At 44.6% G+C, this 18,920-nt stretch overlaps 1 protein-coding gene across 1 annotated transcript in view; it reads left to right on the forward strand.

Annotated features, from left to right (window-relative positions):
• Csmd1 (CUB and Sushi multiple domains 1) overlaps window positions 1–18,920 on the forward strand; it is a 1,338,703-nt gene that overhangs the window by 1,135,591 nt on the left and 184,192 nt on the right. Inside the window, exons 31-36 of the mRNA XM_071609340.1 lie at window positions 1,282–1,398; window positions 4,582–4,695; window positions 8,194–8,289; window positions 14,538–14,741; window positions 17,721–17,845; window positions 18,343–18,439. Of these exons, the coding sequence (XP_071465441.1) occupies window positions 1,282–1,398; window positions 4,582–4,695; window positions 8,194–8,289; window positions 14,538–14,741; window positions 17,721–17,845; window positions 18,343–18,439 (753 nt within the window). The remainder of the gene's footprint in view (window positions 1–1,281; window positions 1,399–4,581; window positions 4,696–8,193; window positions 8,290–14,537; window positions 14,742–17,720; window positions 17,846–18,342; window positions 18,440–18,920) is intronic.

The following is an 18,920-nucleotide window of genomic DNA, read 5'->3' on the forward strand; positions in this document are numbered from 1 at the left end:
CCATACACACACACAGATGCACACACACACACAGATGCACACACACAGAGATGCACACACACAGATGCACACACACTCAGATCCACCCATACACACACACAGATGCACACACACTCAGATCCACCCATACACACACACAGATGCACACACACACAGATCCACCCATACACACACAGATGCACACACACAGAGATGCACACACACAGATGCACACACACTCAGATCCACCCATATACACACAGATGCACACACACACACAGATGCACACATACAGAGATCCACCCATACACACACACAGATGCACACACACACAGATCCACCCATACACACACACAGATCCACCCATACACACACAGATGCACACACACTCAGATCCACCCATACACACACACAGATGCACACACACTCAGATCCATCCATACACAGATACACCCCCACACACATAGATCCACCCATACACAGCCATACCCATACTCACAGCCACACCTATACACACAGATACACCCATACACACAGCCACTTGTATACATTCACACAGACACCCACATGTACACATATACATACACACTGGCATATACACATACACAAATACGCACATGCACACACCTATACACATGTATAATTCACAAACCCATGTCGGCACACAGTGATACATAGATGCCCACACCCATTCACACCCATGTACACAGATACACAGGGATTCATACATGTACACACTCCTACACACACCCATGTACACCAGAGGCACACCCACAGACACTGAGCTCTCTGTTGCTCAGCATCTTTCTTTCTGCCCCAGCTCTCTGGCTGGGTGTTCCTTGAGCTCTAAGGTGAACTTAGAGACCCCAGAAGCATTCCCGAGTGCTACCCTTCAGCTACGTGTATGAAATGCAAAGTTAAAACAAACAGAGCCTGCAAAGGAAAACGTGCCATTCTCTGAGTTTCATGTGAAGGAAACTGAAATGATTCGCATCTCTCATGGTGACAGGATGACTGGGATCAGCCACGGTGTTTGGAGGAGCCTTTTAAAGGGATTAATTATTACAGTTGATCCGCTGTTTTATTGTTACCTGCCTGGACCGGTCTTGAGACCCCAGGAGATCCCCTCTAACGGGGCCCTGTGTGGCCTGGCTCCCTTGGGTCTCCCTGCAGAGCAGGACCTGGGCGAGCCTCGCTGCGCTTTCCCCCCAGCAGCGTCTGCTCCCAGGACACCTTTGGGCTTCAGCTGTCGCTCACACTGTCCTGCATGTCACTCTGTCACTCACACTGATCTCTTTCCAGCTCCATGCGGCGGCCAGTACACGGGATCCGAAGGGGTGGTCCTGTCACCAAACTACCCGCATAACTACACAGCTGGCCAAATATGCCTCTACTCCATAACCGTGCCCAAGGAATTTGGTAAGAAAGTACTTGGTTTTCAGTTCGTTGTCGTGTTTCTCACGTTTCTCTCAGGGCTCATTTTCCTGTCATTTGGTAAATATCCAGCTCCTAACAGTGACATCATGCAGAGGTAGGGGTCGCAGCACAGGTGCAGACTCTCAGGTGCAGCCCAGGTGTCCCTGAGGTCTTTGCCAACGTGCTACAGCTGCGTGTCCCCAGGAGTCTGACCCACAACCCCAGAACCTGGCCAGGCGGTTCCTAGTGTTTCTGAGGAATCACTCTCTCCGCTGGCTGCCTGCTTGGGCAAGGGAGGCCTGCACAGCAGCCCTGCGGGGGGCAGGACACTTGCATCCCTGGGCACAGCGGGCAGGTCTGTTAGTGGGCAGGTGGGGCTGTGGTCTCCTGTGCACCTCAGCCTTGACCCTGCACTGAAGGGAAAGCTTCTTCATTCCCCCAAATGCTCCAATTCCTCCAGTTACTTTACTCTTTCTACCTTTTATGCATCAAAGTGTCTTTATCAAATTGGAATACAGCAGTCAGTCTATGATTGCAGTTATTATAAATCATACCTCACATCACAATGCAACAGTGATTTTGAACACAAGAAAAGTCACATGCCCTATCCTGAATATTGATTATAAGGTCCCAACCTGAATAGTTCAGGAACACCAACACCCCACTCCATCAAATTAAAGCTTTAGTTTGGAGTGAAAGTGTTACATGAAATACTTAAGGAAAATCCCTAATGATTTTGACCTTTCTTACCCCTTACCTACTGTTTCCTGGGACATTAATCAATTGGTTCAGCAATTCCATACTTTGATAAGTGCCAGTGACACCAATATGAATGAAGTACGGCCTGTGTCCTGACATGCTCTGTGTGTGGTGTGCTCGGCAGGTGTGTGAACCAGGAGGTGACGTGACGCTGTCTGGGCAGGAAGGGCTGCCCACCTTGTGGTCAGCACAGGCCGCAAAGGGGAAGTGGCATGAAGTACAGGTCCTCAGAGATGTCAGTGGTGTCTGTGTTCACCCCAGGGAGCCCCAGGTACCCTTTGTAAAACCAAAGAGGATCATGTTAACATCTTGATAAACATTCGCCCACTCCTTTGCCTACTCTGTGAAATGTATGTGTTGAAGTCGGGCGTTTCAGGCCCTGGAGATATGGGCTGTCACCTTCTTCCCTGATCCACCAAGTGACAGCCAATTCAGACTGTCACCTCCAAAGTCTCGCTCACTGTGGCCTACTTGTGAAAGGATTTCCTTATAGTCCATCCTTAGGATACAGCAAAGGGGGGGGCAGTGTTTTTCTTCTCACTGGTGAAGCACTGTTTGAGTCTGCTTTCGCATCACTGTGACCAAAACTCCTGATGAGAACAGAGTAGAGGAGGAGAAGTTTGTTTGGCTCATGGTTTCAGAGGTGTGGTCCATGGCCTAAAAATGCCCCAGCTCCAGGCACAAGATGCAGCAAACATCATGGTGGAAGGGTGTGGCCGGGGAAAGCAGCTCCGCACACGGAACCAGAGAAACAGAGAGACTTCCCGCAGTGGCAAGTCCCAGGGACCCCCTCCTCTGGCCACACCCCACCTGTCCGGCCACACCCTACCTGCCCACAGTTACCACCCAGTTAATGCTTCAAGTGCAGTAATCCATGATCAGGTCACACCTCTCATCATCTAATCATTTTACATCTGAAAATTATCGCATAATCTGACACCCGAGCTTTGGGGGACACTGCATACCTTCCTGGGAAATGTGAGCCTTACCCACAGCTGGACACAGCCCTCCTGCGGCCTGAGTCCCTGGAGTCCTGCTGTGCACTTGGTCCCTTGTGCACCGTTCTCTCAGCAGATGACTTCCTGGAGTGCACCTGCCTTGAGCCCCAGGCTCTTAGACTGGGCCCCGGAAGCCCTCAGAAGGAGTCCCCCAGAGGGACCGTGGCTCCTCCTCGTGTGCACTCCGCGCCCCTGCTTGCTGCAGTCCTGCCACCACATCAGCGTCCTCTTCCCTCCTCTAAGTTCCTGCCATGAAGCGGATGTTTTGCTAAAGATTTCTTGAACAAAAGTAGGAATTACGTGTAGATGGCTCACTTTTGTTCTGATTAAGACACCCAAGTATTCCACCGCCAACATGATGAAAACAAAATTGATTTTGGAAATGGCGGGGCACATGCTAGAAATGTAGGGAATCGTGACGTTCTCCTAGCTGTAGCCTCTGAACCGCGCACTTGTGGAGCACCTCGCTGGGGGAACTGCCTCCTGTCCACAGGCTCCTCTGAGCTACCTCCCAGGGAACTTAAAACTCTCCATTCACAAGGCATGTCACACACGTGTGCACACTCTTTACATACACAGCACTCAAGTGCGTGTGTAGACAGAGACATGCATACTCCTGCAGGTAGATGGCCTCTTGTGTGCTCACTATCACAGAACCTGGGCTCGCACAGCTAATGTGCGTCTCCACCCCTTGCTCCAATGATTTAGAATGACGGCCCAGCTTTCACATAAATAGGAAAAGGATGAGTTGCTATTGCTTGGAAATAGATGCTGAATCACAGGATTTCCTAAATATTTAAAGACTCTCTATCACCAATTTGAATTCACAAATATAAATTAAATTTTTCACTGTATAGTATGTATTTATGATATACTTGGAGAAGGGGTGTTCACACAACTTAACCTATAAGATAAATAAAATTGTGCAGAGGAATAACAATAAGCAAGTCCTACGTGTGCTGCTGAATCAAGGGTATGAACAAGTTAATATGAATTTGACGGTGGGTTAACATAAATTGTTAATAGAGTAACTTTCTGTAACGAATTTTAAATTACTCACCAAATTACCATGCATTTTTATCTGTTTATTTTTTATTGAATAAAATGTCTCTGATTACACAAAAATTAATGGGATGCCTTTATAGATGTTCTTCTACTATTTTAATGCAGTATTTAATAAAAGAAAAAAAAATCCTCATTTAATGTTAAAATTACACAGAGAGCAGTAATTTCTCTCCTCTTATTAACTACCAAAAAAACAAGATGTAAAGTAAAATTGTTTTATCACTGAAAAAATACAGAAAAAATAAATTCCCATTTATGTTTTACAGGAATGTTGAGGTAGTGGTGCTTGGGGGACCAGCCAGCGCCGTCCACCCTGGCCTCTGTTCCCTTCTAAAGCATCTTTCCCTCCGCCCTTTGTTTTCAGTGGTGTTCGGGCAGTTTGCGTACTTCCAGACAGCGCTGAATGACTTGGCAGAACTGTTTGATGGAACCCACCCCCAGGCCAGACTTCTCAGTTCACTCTCGGGCTCTCATTCAGGTCAGATGCTTTTACAATCCCATGAGACATCTGTGGTGACTGATTTTAAATTTGTCTATTTCTTTGTTTTGATGAATGAGAAATTTAATGATTGAATTTGCAGGTGTGTTTAGCAAAGTCTTGTTTTAGGTATAAGCTTTCAGAAGTGTCTTATCCTATTTAAAAAAACACCCACCTTTATGTTCCATAGTAAGATCATGGAACATGTAATATGTCAATATAAGAGCAAATATCAGAAACTTAATGGGTGCTAAGTTGTGTCATGTATTTGTTTTCTGCTTCATAATCCTCTACCTGGAGTCAAGAGCTCTTCACAGTTTGTTCTAAATCCTTTAAAACCTGAACTTGTGCCCAGGCAGAGAATATCCATAGATTCCAGTGTCCATGGAGGGTTCCTGAAACCAGTCCCCTTCAATACGTAGGGAACGGCACAACTCTGCGGGATTAATTTATCACAGTCTATTTACCACACCCCTTACCAATGAGCCAGTCCCTTTATTTTCACTTCTGCTATCTTTTCAGCATTTACTTGTTAAATTTGCTAAATCAGTCTCCAAGTAAAGGATGTATACACAGTCTCGAAGCTACTAAGGTTAAGATTTAGTTATTTCCAGCTTTTCACTATTTCTTTTTTATCTTTACACTTTTAAATTTGTTCTAACTAGTTATACATGACAGTAGAATGCATTTTGACATAACATACATAAATGGAGTATGACGTCTCATTCTTCTGGTTGCACATGATGTAGAAGTACACTGGTTATATAATCATATATGCACATAGGTAATAATGTCTGATTCATTCCACTATCCTTCCCATCCCCATATACCCTCCTCTCCCTTCACTCCCCTCCGTCTGATCCAAAGTCCCTCTGTTCTTCCCTAGCTCCCCACCGTATTATGAATCAGCATCCACATATCAGATACAGCATTCACTTCTATGGGATTCTTAGGGATTGGCTTATTTCACTTAGTGTGACATTCTCCATCTCCATCCATTTACCACCAAATGCCATAACTTCATTCTTCTTTAAGGCTAATATTTAATTGTGTATATATGCCACATTTTCTCTATCCATTCATCTGCTGAAGGGCACCTAGGTTGGTTTCATAGTATTGTGAATTGAAGTGCTATAAACATTGATGTGGCTGCGTCACTGTCGTATGCTGGTTTTAAGTCCTTTGGTTATAAACCAAGAAGTGGAATAGCTGGGCCAAACGGTGGTTCCATTCCCAGATTTCTGAGGAATCTCCATACCGTTTTCCATAGTGATTGCACCAATTTGCAGTCCTACCAGCAATGTATGTTTGTACCTTTTCCCCCACATCATCGCTCACATTTATTATGATTTATATCCTTGATAATTGCCATTCTGGCAGGAGGGAGATGAAATCTTAGAGTAGTTTTGGTTTGCATTTCTCTAATTGCTAGAGATGTTGAACATTTTTGCATATATTTGTTCACCATGTGTATTTCTTCTTCTGAGAATTGTCTGTTCAGTTCCTTAGCCCATTTATCGATTGGGTTATTTGGTTTTTAGATATTAAGTTTTTTATATATCCTGGAGATTAATGCTCTATCTGAAGTGCATGTGGTAAAGAATTTCTCCCATTCTGCAGGCTCTCTTCTCACGTTCTTGATTGCTTTCTTTCTGTGAAGGTTTTTAGTTTGATCCCATTTATTGATTCTGGATTTTACTTCTTTTGCTTTAGGAGTCTTGTTAATGAAGTTAGTGCCTAAGTTGACATGGTGGAGATTAGGCCTATCATTTCTTTTGTTAGGCAAAGAGTCTTTGGTCTAATGCCTAGACCCTTGATCCACTTTGAGTCGAGTTTTGTGCAGGGTGAGAGATAGGGGTTTAGTTTCATTCTGCTGCATATGGATTTCCAGTTTTCCCAGCACCATTAGTTGAGAGGCTGACTTTTTTATAATGTATGTTTATGGCACCTTTGTCTAGTATGAGATAACTGTATTCATGTGGGTTTGTCTCTGTGTCCTCTCTTCTGTACCATTGGTCTGCATGTCTGTCTGGGTGCCGATACCATGTCATCTTTGTTTCTATGGCTCTGTAGTACAATTGGTGATCTGGTATTCTGATGCCTCCTGCTGTACTTTTCTCACTGAGGATCGTTTTGGTTATTCTAGGACTCTTATTTTTTTTTTAAATGAATTTCATGATTGCTTTTTCTATTTCTATGAAGAATGCCATTGGAATTTTTAATATGAATTGCATTAAATCTATATAGTGCTTTTGATAGTATGGCCATTTTGACCGTATTATTTCTGCCTATCCAAGAGCAAGGTAGATCTTTCCATCTTCTAAAGTCGTCTTCTTTAGTGTTCTATGATTTCCATCATAGAAGTCTTTTACCTCTTTTGTTAGGTTAATTCCCAAATATTTTATTTTTTTGAGTCTATTGTGAATGGAGTAGTTTTTCCAATTTCTCTTTCAGTGGATTCATCACTGATGTAGAGGAATGCATTTGACAAAACACAGAACCCTTTAATGCTAAAAAAGAGTAGAAAAAAATAGGGATAACAGAAACATATCTCAACATTATCAAAGCTACCTATGCTAAACCCAAGGCCAACATCATTCTAAATGGAGAAAAATTGAAAGCATTCCTGCTAAAAACTGGAACAATACAGGGATACCCCTTTTTACCACTTTTATTCAACATTATCCTTGAAACTCTAGCCAGAGCAATTAGATAGACAAAAGAAATTAAAGGGAAACCAATAAGAAAAGAAGAACTCAAACTATTACTATATGTTGATGACATGATTCTATATCTAGAAGTTCCAAAAAATTCCACCTGAAAACTTCTAGAACTAATAAATGAATTCAGCAAAGTAGCAGGATATAAAACCAACACCTATAAATCAATATTTCTTAACCAAACAGCTATGACCATGTTTTGTTATTTTCTACCAACATCCTATGGTAGAACCTTTAAGAAGAGGCATTCAAAATCTTGATACGTAGTAAGAAATTCTCCTGGAAAATCTTGTAGCCACCCACTCCCAAGCTGTTCAGGATAGGATACAGGCCAGGCTCTCTCAAGAGGTTACAATTTTACTTCAGTAGGCTTTTCCTGAATGTGTTAATTTTTAAAATCAACTTTCAATTCAAAAAAAAATTTTTTTCATTTTAAGAAAATTTCTAGCCAGCAAGAATCGAATCAATGTAATCTGAGGTAATGACGCAGCCAATAATTGTGTCTTACGTGTTAGCAGCCAGTAGCCCTATTCTGTTGTCTTCAGAAGAAGCAAACATGAAACAATGATTGAATACATTTTACTAGAATATAGGAACAGAGTTTTAAAGTCTTGATATAAACAATATTTGGGTCTTAAACCCAAAATTAAAGTTTATTTTTTTAAAGTTCAAAAATTCATTGTAAAATTCCAAGTTAAAATGATCTCTGTGAATACTCCCTTTCACCCAGGGCTGGGTGTTTTCTGGCCCCAGGAATGATCTCTGCCTTTATCTGTAGGTGAAACGCTGCCTTTGGCTACATCCAATCAAATCCTGCTTCGATTCAGCGCCAAGAGTGGGGCGGCCGCCAGGGGCTTCCACTTTGTTTATCAAGGTAAATGCACCCCCTGTCCCCCTCCTCGGCTCCTCTAACACTGCAGCTCCACCCTCTTCAGACAAGTCATGGAAGTATCCAAACGATACTTTTGTGATATTTAAGGAATTGAGGATATTTATATAAGATAAAATTATTTAATGAAAATATTAGTTGTTCTTTCAACACCTGGATTTTCTATTTCTACTCCAGATCATAATATCTCATTTATCCAGCACTATACGGAGACAGATCTTTATCCTATGACCTTTGTGTAGCTCTGCACTTCTCAAAATGTCTGCAAATATAATATTTTATCTGATTAAGTAAACCATTTCATTATAGTTTATATCTTTGCAAGGACTTGAATGAAACACACTTAATCAGGTAATCCAATTGTTACTGGGAAAATAAACTTAAACAACAATTTAACAAAAAAAAAAAACTTATGCATCTCTCACTTTACCTACCTAATTTTGGTTGGTCGTGCTTTATTCACTTTTAGCTCTTCTACATCATTTCTGTTTATTTTTAAATTTGGAACTCATTAAAAATAAACTTGGGATTGCTTCATAGATTTGAAGGGTGAAGAATTTTACCTGAGTGTGGTTTACCTTTTTTGCACCTTCATTGAGTGAACTTAAGAAACTGCCAGGTGACCGCATGTACATTTGGGGTTGAGAGCAGGGGCAACATGGGACTTATCATGATCACCTTTGGTGGGGGGGGGATCTGGGAGAGACTTTTCCTTGTAGAGAAAAACTGTCCAAACATAAGGCGTGATCTTGATCCAGTTTTCCTCTAGGCTAGAGAGAATACTACCCACCCCTAAATATTCTCTTTCAGTTGGAAGGAAATAATTTTTTAGCAATGACATGTTTCCCTTAACAAAGACTTCAGAAGCATCCTTGATATATTATGTTTTTCAAAAAAAATATAGAGAATAACAAGGTCGTATATTTATATATCCTAGCTAATAATCTCACATTGCAAAAGCCATGCCATCAAAATATTTCACTATAAAAGAAGCCTCAGTTTTCAGCAATAAGAATATTTAAAGAATAGTGGAAAGAAAGTGAGAATAATATTTGACAGATAAGTAGGAGGCAAACTATCTTGAACCTGGTTTAAGCAGCAGTTGATTGAATCTCTATGCTATTGATTTAAATGTCACCACCTTGCTATAAGCTGTACTCTTGTTAAATATGAACAATTAACTAGTATCTCTTAAAAATTGACTTTATTAGGAGAGAGACCAATTTAAAGAGCCTACCTCTTGCCACTCCTAATTTTCTTCAAATAAATTCTAAATTAATTTGAAAAAGTATATTCACAAGCCAAAATTCATGTAATATATGTAAAGAAACTGAACCAATTGATCTAAGTATATTTTTTCCTCCTGAAAAAATTCAAGTCATTGGCATTCTCTACATTCTCTGCCTTTCTAAGATACTTGCTTTGATTTTTTATAAAGATTACAAAATTGTTCAGATAATCAGATGAAATATCTTATGCAAATGACTCAACATCTTTATCTTCAAATGTTATCGCCAGAAAACATATTTTTGAAATCATGTTTTCTTGTTTAAAAGCATGCATGATTATTAAAAGAAAAGCAGAGAGTAAAGAAAAACATAGACGGAATCTAGTTTCCTTGTTCTGAAGAATATAAATGGCTCTAATATCTTCAATATTTTATAAAGTCCCAATATACCCTTTTTTCTTGCTTTCAACCAGTGAGGTTATGCAAAAATCGGGGTCTCTTTTCATCAGAGCTAACTCCTTTGCAGATACAGGGAGAAGACAATGAATGCAATTTACAAATCACTCAACAGCAATGGGGAAATTTTCAATACCTATGAAAGGTAGCTGTTGTGTTGAATGTTGAAGCCCCCAAATTACTTGAACTCTCTTGTGTGAAAGTTTCCTGAACAGTGCTTCCTATGTTAGTTACAGCTTCCTTCTTTTGTGAATTACTAAAGCTTAAAATTGCACAGTGACTTTATGACTCCTCTGGTGGCAGGTGATCTAGCTCTTGTTCCCAGACAGCTCAACTGTGAAGTACTGCTGGGGACAGATGAGCAGGGTCAGAGTGCAAGCTATGTCTGTGAGTAGGTGAGCAAGGGTGGTCCTCCTGGGGCCGTTGGTGGCTCTCTGCTCCCTGCCTCTCCAGGTCATCCTGATACTAACGTGGAGACTTCGGTAACCATGATGCTACCATCTCTCAAACTTGTGGAGAGAAAGAAAAGGACATGTACATAGGGCCTTTCATTTTTCACAAAGTGTCCTGATCATCCTAGGTATTTGCTGGCTTTCATTCATTTGTTTCCCACAGTCCTTGAGAGTAGGAGCTTACATTTGGAAGCCTGAGGGCAAGAAGAGAGAGTTGGTACCCTTGGAAGGCCAAGAGTCCACCGTCTGCACAATGCAGCAGTTGGCTCTTCAGCATGGGTCCCCCCTGAGCTGGAACCTGGGGTGGGGTGGAAGTGCATGACTGTTGGGGGCTATTCAGTGGGAACTCAGGGCCTGGCTACTCTCTGGGAGCAGAGTGGCATAGCTCACCATGACCGTGAGCAAGAAGGACTAGTGGGCAGGGGCTGGGGCTATGGCTCAAGCGGTAGCGCGCTCGCCTGGCATGCGTGCGGTCCGGGTTCGATCCTCAGCACCACAGACAAACAAAGATGTTGTGTCTGCCGAAAATGAAAAAATAAATTATCTCTCTCTAAAAAAAAAAAAGGACTAGTGGGCAGCCGAGTTAGGCAGGCTCAGTTGGCAGCCACGTCCCTGTGGGCTGAACACCCTTCCCTGCTGTGGCTAGTCTGACCCCAGCAGCCCAAGCACCGTTCGCGGTGTCTGAGGCAATGTGGTGGTCAACAAACTTGGGAAGCAGAGGCGTGGTGAGAGCTCATCCTGTGGGGAATGGTCAGCACTCCCCCTGAAGTGTGAGTGTCTAGGAGGGCTGTGGTCCTGCGGTTTGAGGTGGTGGCCGCGGCATTATTCCTGCACATGCTGGCTTCCTGAGGACTCGGGTGGGCACTTACTCTGGAAGGCCCGGGCATGTTTAGTCTTGCATGTTTCTTCTTAGATATAAGCAGGGTTTCCTTACCAGCTTCCTACCCCCCAGGAGTTCCTGGGGAGGGACTCCTGTCACCCCCTCTGCATTCCTGAGTCCCCTGACCCTTTCACTGCCAGGTAGAGAGAGAGGCTGGCAGAGCCTGGGATGTGCTACTCAGTCGTGGGATCCTTGCAATTCCTCATCAAAAGCCAGTGTATTCTTATCAGACTGCCTTTAACGCTCCTGTGTGCACGCTAGGTGTACACAGCCTGCTCTCCCGCCCTGTTCCAGCGTGCAGTTCTGGGCCACCTTCAGCCTCCTCCACAGAACTCATACCAGAATTATTAAACTAGAAGGATCTACTGTACGTTTCTCCTAGCTTTAGTAAAGGTTCATCGTCGATATCTCGGGGGAAAGGAAGCCATGTGTCACAACACCTCCCTATGGGGGACACTTTAGAAGTGGCAGCTCGCCTTTGGTCTTCCATGGCATGGGTGCTGGGTCACCAACCCTGACCAGTTTTCCCTACTGGCCACCCAGCAATGCCTGAACATCATCGGTCCTGAACCACCTGCCCAGAAAAGCATCTCACTCCCAGACACGCCCACCCTCCCTGGCCACGCCCACAACTCCAACCTATTCCTGGCCACTCCCAGAACAGCTTCTTACGCCACATTTTTCCAGGTCTAACTCTCCTTTTAGACAACAACAACATGGAGGCTTAATTGGTTTCCCCCTTTAAGATATTCACATTTTATATTAAGAGCTTATTAAATGTAAAGCTTTTACAAAGAAGTTTCAGCATAGATTTTATTTGTAATCTGGCAATAAATGTCTAAATTCCCCTGCTAGTAATGACCTGTCAAATCAGATGTCTCAGAGCCAGAGGGGAAGACGTTGGAAAGCAAAGAGAAGAGACAAATTTTAATATCCCAGGAGGTGGGAGAGAAGAAAGCTGCAAAACTGAGACCAGCAGGAGATGAAGAAGCAGGAGATGTTCTCCAGTCACTAAAGGAAATAGGAGAGTGCCTCAGGTGGACACTGCAGGCCGGTCCTACCTGCACTCAGGTGGACAGTGCAGGCCGGTCCTACACGTGCCTCAGGTGGACACTGCAGGCCGGTCCTACACGTGCCTCAGGTGGACACTGCAGGCCGGTCCTACACGTGCCTCAGGTGGACACTGCAGGCCGGTCCTACCTGCACTCAGGTTTGTTTTCTTGGGCACATCTCCTGCACCGCCCACGGCAGGAGTGCAGCAAGAGAGCTTCACGCTCACATCTGCGGTTGTGTCCGTGGTGGTGACAGATGATTAACAGAGCCATCCCCTGGTGCCCACTAAAGGCACACACCCGTTCCTGGTGCTTCCACTCTGGGCCCTGCAGCAGCACTGGTCCCAGCCACCCAGCTGTCTGGCCTCTCACCTTGGTTCTCCAGCACGACCTTGTTCTCTGCCCACTTTTCACTAGTTCGCTTTTGCTGTTGTCTCACAGCCATGTAAAGTGTTCCTAACTGGTAGAGGGGGATCACAGTGGGGGGCAGAGGCTGTGTGAAGGGCCAGGGAAGGTGGGGCCCGAGGGCGGACCCAGAGGGCTGGGTGCAGAGAGTGCTGGGCTCTCCCCAGACACACACACGCGGGCTCATGTCTCAGTTTTGTAGCTTTCCTCTCTCCCACCTCCTGGGATATTAAAATTCATTTCTTCTCTTGGCTTTCCAAACGTCTTCCTGAGAAACGGTCTCCAAAATTGCTTTAGAAAGCAGGTATTACTCCTTAATTGTTGGTTTTCTTAAAATAAATAGCTATCACGGTCATGGTCATTGGCACCGGACATTCATCTTACCTAGAAGGTGGAAGGTCAGAGCAGCCTGGGACTGTTGAGAGTAGGGAGCGCCTGCTCATGCTGGACACACAGGGACTCTTGGGCCTTTTCGTGGCTTCCAATGTGGCCTTCCTCTCAGTGCCATGCAGCCGGCAGATGCCTGGGCTTCTCTCTCTTTGAGGAGGCCTGCTCTGAGCTCGTTCCAGGTGCACAGCGCAGGGTGGCTGACTGCAGGCAGAACTTCTCCACCCCCCCAGCCAGGCCTCGTCATGCCCACTGTGCATTCGGCCCCTGTGAGTGCGAGATCTAAGACTGCTTCCTTGCTGGGAGGAATCTGCAGCCTTGGCCCTCTGGGACTGGCTCATTTCATCTTGCACAAGTCCTCGAGGGGCAGGAGATCCTTCCTTTGTAAGGTTGAGTAAAATTCCAGTGTACACACGTTTAGACTCCTTTTCTTCACCCATTCTTCTGCGGACAGTTAGCTTGTTCCCCATCTTGTCTATACTGAGTAGCGCTGCGGTGAGTTTGCAGAGGTCTTCTGGAACTCTGGACTCAGTCCTCTCAGGTAAATACCCAGAGCCGGGCCTGCCGTATCATGTGGTAGTTCTATTTAGATTTCATTACTACATGGCAATGGTCATGTCATAAGGAGGCTGTAAAGAGTGGCTTTCCCCACTAGATTTTAAGACTATGGAGGCTTGTTTTAGTCAACTTTTTCACTGCTGTGACTAAAAAACCTGATAAGAACAATTCGAGAGGAGACTCAAGGTTTTGGTGGTCTCAGCCCACATGGCAGAAGAGTGGGGTGGAGGGAAGCAGCTCTCATGGTGATCAGGAAGGAGAGAGAGAGAGAGAGAGAAAGCTCCACTTGCCAAATACAAAATATAGACCCCAAAAGCCCATCCCAATGCCCCACCTCCTCCCGCCACAGCCTATCTGCCTTCAGCCACCCTCCAGTTAATCCCACCAGGGGATGGACTCACTGACTGGGTGAAGGTGCTCATAACTCAATCTTCTCTCCTCTGAACTTTCTTGCATCGTTTCACACATGAGCTTTGGGGGACCCTCCAAACCCTAACAGGGCTGAATACAGCTTGTCATTGTGAAGTGATGATGTCCTTGTTGGTGGTCAATTACTTGCTTGATGTCACTCAGCCCTGTAAGGCACTATTCTTCTTATGTCCATTTCCTGCTCTGAGTGGGAAATCCAGGGGGTCCTCAGGTCACCTGAGCTTGGAGTGTGGGGTGGACCTGCTCCTGAGGTCACACCCCACAGACGGGGCTGGAGATGCTGACTTCTGGGGTCAGCATCCCTCTCCCGGGCTCCAGTCCGTTGTCCAGATGAGGTGGTGGTCTGCTGATAAAGACACAGACGTCTGTGTTCTGTTTGCCTCCAGCTGTCCCTCGCACCAGTGACACCCAGTGCAGCTCTGTCCCCGAGCCCAGATATGGGAGAAGAATCGGCTCTGAATTCTCCGCAGGCTCCATTGTTCGATTTGAGTGTAACCCAGGGTACCTGCTGCAGGGTTCCACGGCCATCCGCTGCCAGTCTGTGCCCAACGCACTTGCTCAGTGGAACGACACGGTGCCCAGCTGTGTAGGTGAGTGTCCTCCACAGGTGGGGTGACAGGTGTGGGCTGTGCCTACAGTCCCCAGTGCGGAGAGCTGCTGTCCAGGGTCACTGTCTGGTCCACACAGAGTGCCCATCTCCTAACCTGCATGATGAGCAGGTTGTGTTTGAGGAATGGCTGAGCAGGAGCCACCCCTGAAGAGATGGTGTCCTAAGACGCATCAGGGCATAAGGCCCGAGCACACTTCCTCTCTCCATTCTGTTAAGAGTGCCATCGACTCTGACTTCGCGGCCATACCACATAATTTCATTCTGGGGTAAAAGCATGATGAGGTTGATTTGCTGTATTACTTGGGTAATGCTCTTTAATACATTTGTGCTGATGAATGTTTGAAAAGCAAGAGGTTAATGCAGCCTGAATGGCAATGGCATTGTTACTTAGGTTTTATTTGCTTCATTTTGTGTAGAAAACTCTAGTGTAATCATAATTAGCACTTGAATTCATTTGCATTTTAAGCATCTCTTCTTCTCCTTGGACTTGCTCATAAATCCCGCTAGCATCATCTGGAGCCGCACGACTGTGTGGGAAGAGAGCGCTCTGCAGTGGTCTTTAAATTAAGTAGATGAATTATTCCAAATAGAATTCGCTTCAGAAATGCAGTTGGTAGGTGCAGCACCTTCTTAGAAACCTGAAGAGGTGTTTAGAGGTTCCAGGTCTGTAAGTTGAGTAGCACAACAGGTGATCACCAGCAGCATGGCTGATTTATTTATTTATTTATTATTTTTTTTTTTAATTTTTTATTGTTGGTTATTCAAAACATTACATAGTTCTTGATATATCATATTTCACCCTTTGATTCAAGTGGGTTATGAGCTCCCATTTTTACCCCATATACAGATTCCATAATCACATCAGTTACACATCCATTGATTTACATATTGCCATACTAGTGTCTGTTGTGTTCTGCTGCCTTTCCTATCCTCTACTATCCCCCCTCCCCTCCCCTCCCCTCCCCTCTTCTCTCTCTGCCCCCTATACTGTCATTCATTTGTTCCCCCTTGTATTATTTTTCCCTTTCCCCTCACTTCCTCTTGTATGTACTTTTGTATAACCCTGAGGGTCTCCTTCCATTTCCATGCAATTTCCCTTCTCTCTCCCTTTCCCTCCCACCTCTCATCCCTGTTTAATGTTAATCTTCTTCTCATGCTCTTCGACCCTACTCTGTTCTTAGTTCCTCTCCTTATATCAAAGAAGACATTTGGCATTTGTTTTTTAGGGATTGGCTAGCTTCACTTAGCATAATCTGCTCTAATGCCATCCATTTCCCTGCAAATTCTATGATTTTGTCATTTTTTAATGCAGAGTAATACTCCATTGTGTATAAATGCCACATTTTTTTTTTATCCATTCGTCTATTGAAGGGCATCTAGGTTGGTTCCACAGTCTTGCTCTTGTGAATTGTGCTGCTATGAACATCTATGTAGCAGTGTCCCTGTAGCATGCTCTTTTTAGGTCTTTAGGGAATAGACCGAGAAGGGGAATAGCTGGGTCAAATGGTGGCTCCATTCCCAGCTTTCCAAGAAATCTCCATACTGCTTTCCAAATTGGCTGCACCAATTTGCAGTCCCACCAGCAATGTACAAGAGTACCCTTTTCCCCACATCCTCGCCAGCACTTGTTGTTGTTTGACTTCATAATGGCTGCCAATCTTACTGGAGTGAGATGGTATCTTAGGGTGGTTTTGATTTGCATTTCTCTGACTGCTAGAGATGGTGAGCATTTTTTCATGTACTTGTTGATTGACTGTATGTCCTCCTCTGAGAAGTGTCTGTTCAGGTCCTTGGCCCATTTGTTGATTGGGTTGTTTGTTCTCTTATTGTCCAATTTTTTGAGTTCTTTGTATACTCTGGATATTAGGGCTCTATCTGAAGTGTGAGGAGTAAAGATTTGTTCCCAGGATGTAGGCTCCCTATTTACCTCTCTTATTGTTTCTTTTGCTGAGAAAAAACTTTTTAGTTTGAGTAAGTCCCATTTGTTGATTCTAGTTATTAACTTTTGTGCTATGGGTGTCCTATTGAGGAATTTGGAGCCCGACCCCACAGTATGTAGATCGTAGCCAACTTTTTCTTCTATCAGACGGCGTGTCTCTGATTTGATATCAAGCTCCTTGATCCATTTAGAATTAACTTTTGTGCATGGCGAGAGAAAGGGATTCAGTTTCATTTTGTTGCATATGGATTTCCAGTTTTCCCAGCACCATTTGTTGAAGATGCTATCCTTCCTCCATTGCATGCTTTTAGCCCCTTTATCAAATATAAGATAGTTGTAGTTTTGTGGATTGGTTTCTGTGTCCTCTATTCTGTACCATTGGTCCACCCGCCTGTTTTGGTACCAGTACCATGCTGTTTTTGTTACTATTGCTCTGTAGTATAGTTTGAAGTCTGGTATCGCTATACCGCCTGATTCACACTTCCTGCTTAGCATTGTTTTTGCTATTCTGGGTCTTTTATTTTTCCATATGAATTTCATGATTGCTTTATCCATTTCTACAAGAAATGCCGTTGGGATTTTGATTGGCATTGCATTAAACCTATAGAGAACTGGTAATATTGCCATTTTGATGATGTTAGTTCTGCCTATCCATGAACAGGGTATATTTTTCCATCTTCTAAGATCTTCTTCTATTTCTCTCTTTAGGGTTCTGTAGTTTTCATTGTATAAGTCTTTCACCTCTTTTGTTAGGTTGATTCCCAAGTATTTTATTTTTTTTGAAGATATTGTGAATGGAGTGGTTGTCCTCATTTCCATTTCAGAGGATTTGTCGCTGATATACAGGAATGCCTTTGATTTACAGTATGGCTGATTTAAAAGGGACTCAACTCTACCTGGGCTACAAATGACATTTATGGGAAGTTCCTGTCACTATCTGACCACACAGAAAAGAAAACCAAAGCCAAATTAATGGCCTCGCTGCATTTTACGTTTATTCTCTGTGGCTCTGTCTCTCAGTTCCCTGCAGTGGCAATTTCACTCAACGGAGAGGGACGATTCTGTCCCCCGGCTACCCTGAGCCCTATGGCAACAACCTGAACTGTGTGTGGAAGATCACTGTGACAGAGGGGTCCGGAATCCAGGTGTGTGCCCCAGCCCAGAGCCACCATGGACTCAGCCAGCAACCCTGGCCGTTTCTTCTTTTGCTCCTGTTTCCACCCCCTTCCTCACCTCCCTCCCTCCCTCCTTCCCTCTTTCCCTCCCTCCTTCCCTCCTTCCCTCCCTCCTTCCCTTCCTCACTCCTTCCTTCCTTCCCTCCCTCCCTCTTTCCCTCCCTTTCTCCCTCCCTCCCTCCTTCCCTCCCTCCTTCCCTCCCTCCTTCCTTCCTGTACATCGGTCATCTTGAATAGCATACAGCATGATCTATTTCTCTTTTCTTAATATTTCTACACAATATTTTTATTTTTGGAGTTTTAGAATAAAAATTGTCAAAAGTGTCATTCGTAGAGGTATTTTTAATGTCCTTTCATGAACTGTTTTCTTTATTTTGATATATGTTTATCTTAATCTTGAAAAACTACTATCTGATTAGATTAATACTCAACCAAAACGGATATTAACTTGACATTGTGGTTTGCAGATTCAAGTGATCAGCTTTGCCACAGAGCAGAACTGGGACTCCCTTGAGATCCATGACGGTGGGGACATGACTGCACCGCGGCTGGGGAGCTTCTCAGGTAGGAGGGCAGTTCCTGTCTTGGCTGGTGGGTCAGAATTTGAAGCCAAAGCACATAGCAGCGCACACTCTGTGGGAGTTTCCTGCTGGGCTCCTGCGTCTCCGTGTGCTTCTTGAGCCAGTGGAGTGTGGGAGAGACCTTGTGGCTCAGCGAGGCGTGTCTGAACCGACTGGTGGCTCAGCCTCTCAGAGGTGGCCTTCTGAGGCTGCCCATGGACAGCAGAAGCCAGTGAGCCTGTGAGTGGGCAGGGAGAATTGGCACCAGTTCTGAACTGTCACCTAAGGTCCTCAGCCTGGGGAGTGACTCTGCACCTGGGCCTCACGGAGCCTTGTTTTTCTCGTCTCTGTACCCCAGGTGCCTCAGCTCAAGGGGCCAGATCTGGGTGCGGCCCTCTTGCTTTCCCCGGCACCTCCTGTGCACAGGTGCCTCATGCTGCTGGGTGCACCTTCCATGGTGACCAGGTGGGCTTCCTGCCCATGGT

Source organism: Marmota flaviventris, chromosome 3 (genome assembly GCF_047511675.1).
Source record: "Marmota flaviventris isolate mMarFla1 chromosome 3, mMarFla1.hap1, whole genome shotgun sequence".
In the NCBI taxonomy this organism is placed as follows: domain Eukaryota; kingdom Metazoa; phylum Chordata; class Mammalia; order Rodentia; family Sciuridae; genus Marmota; species Marmota flaviventris.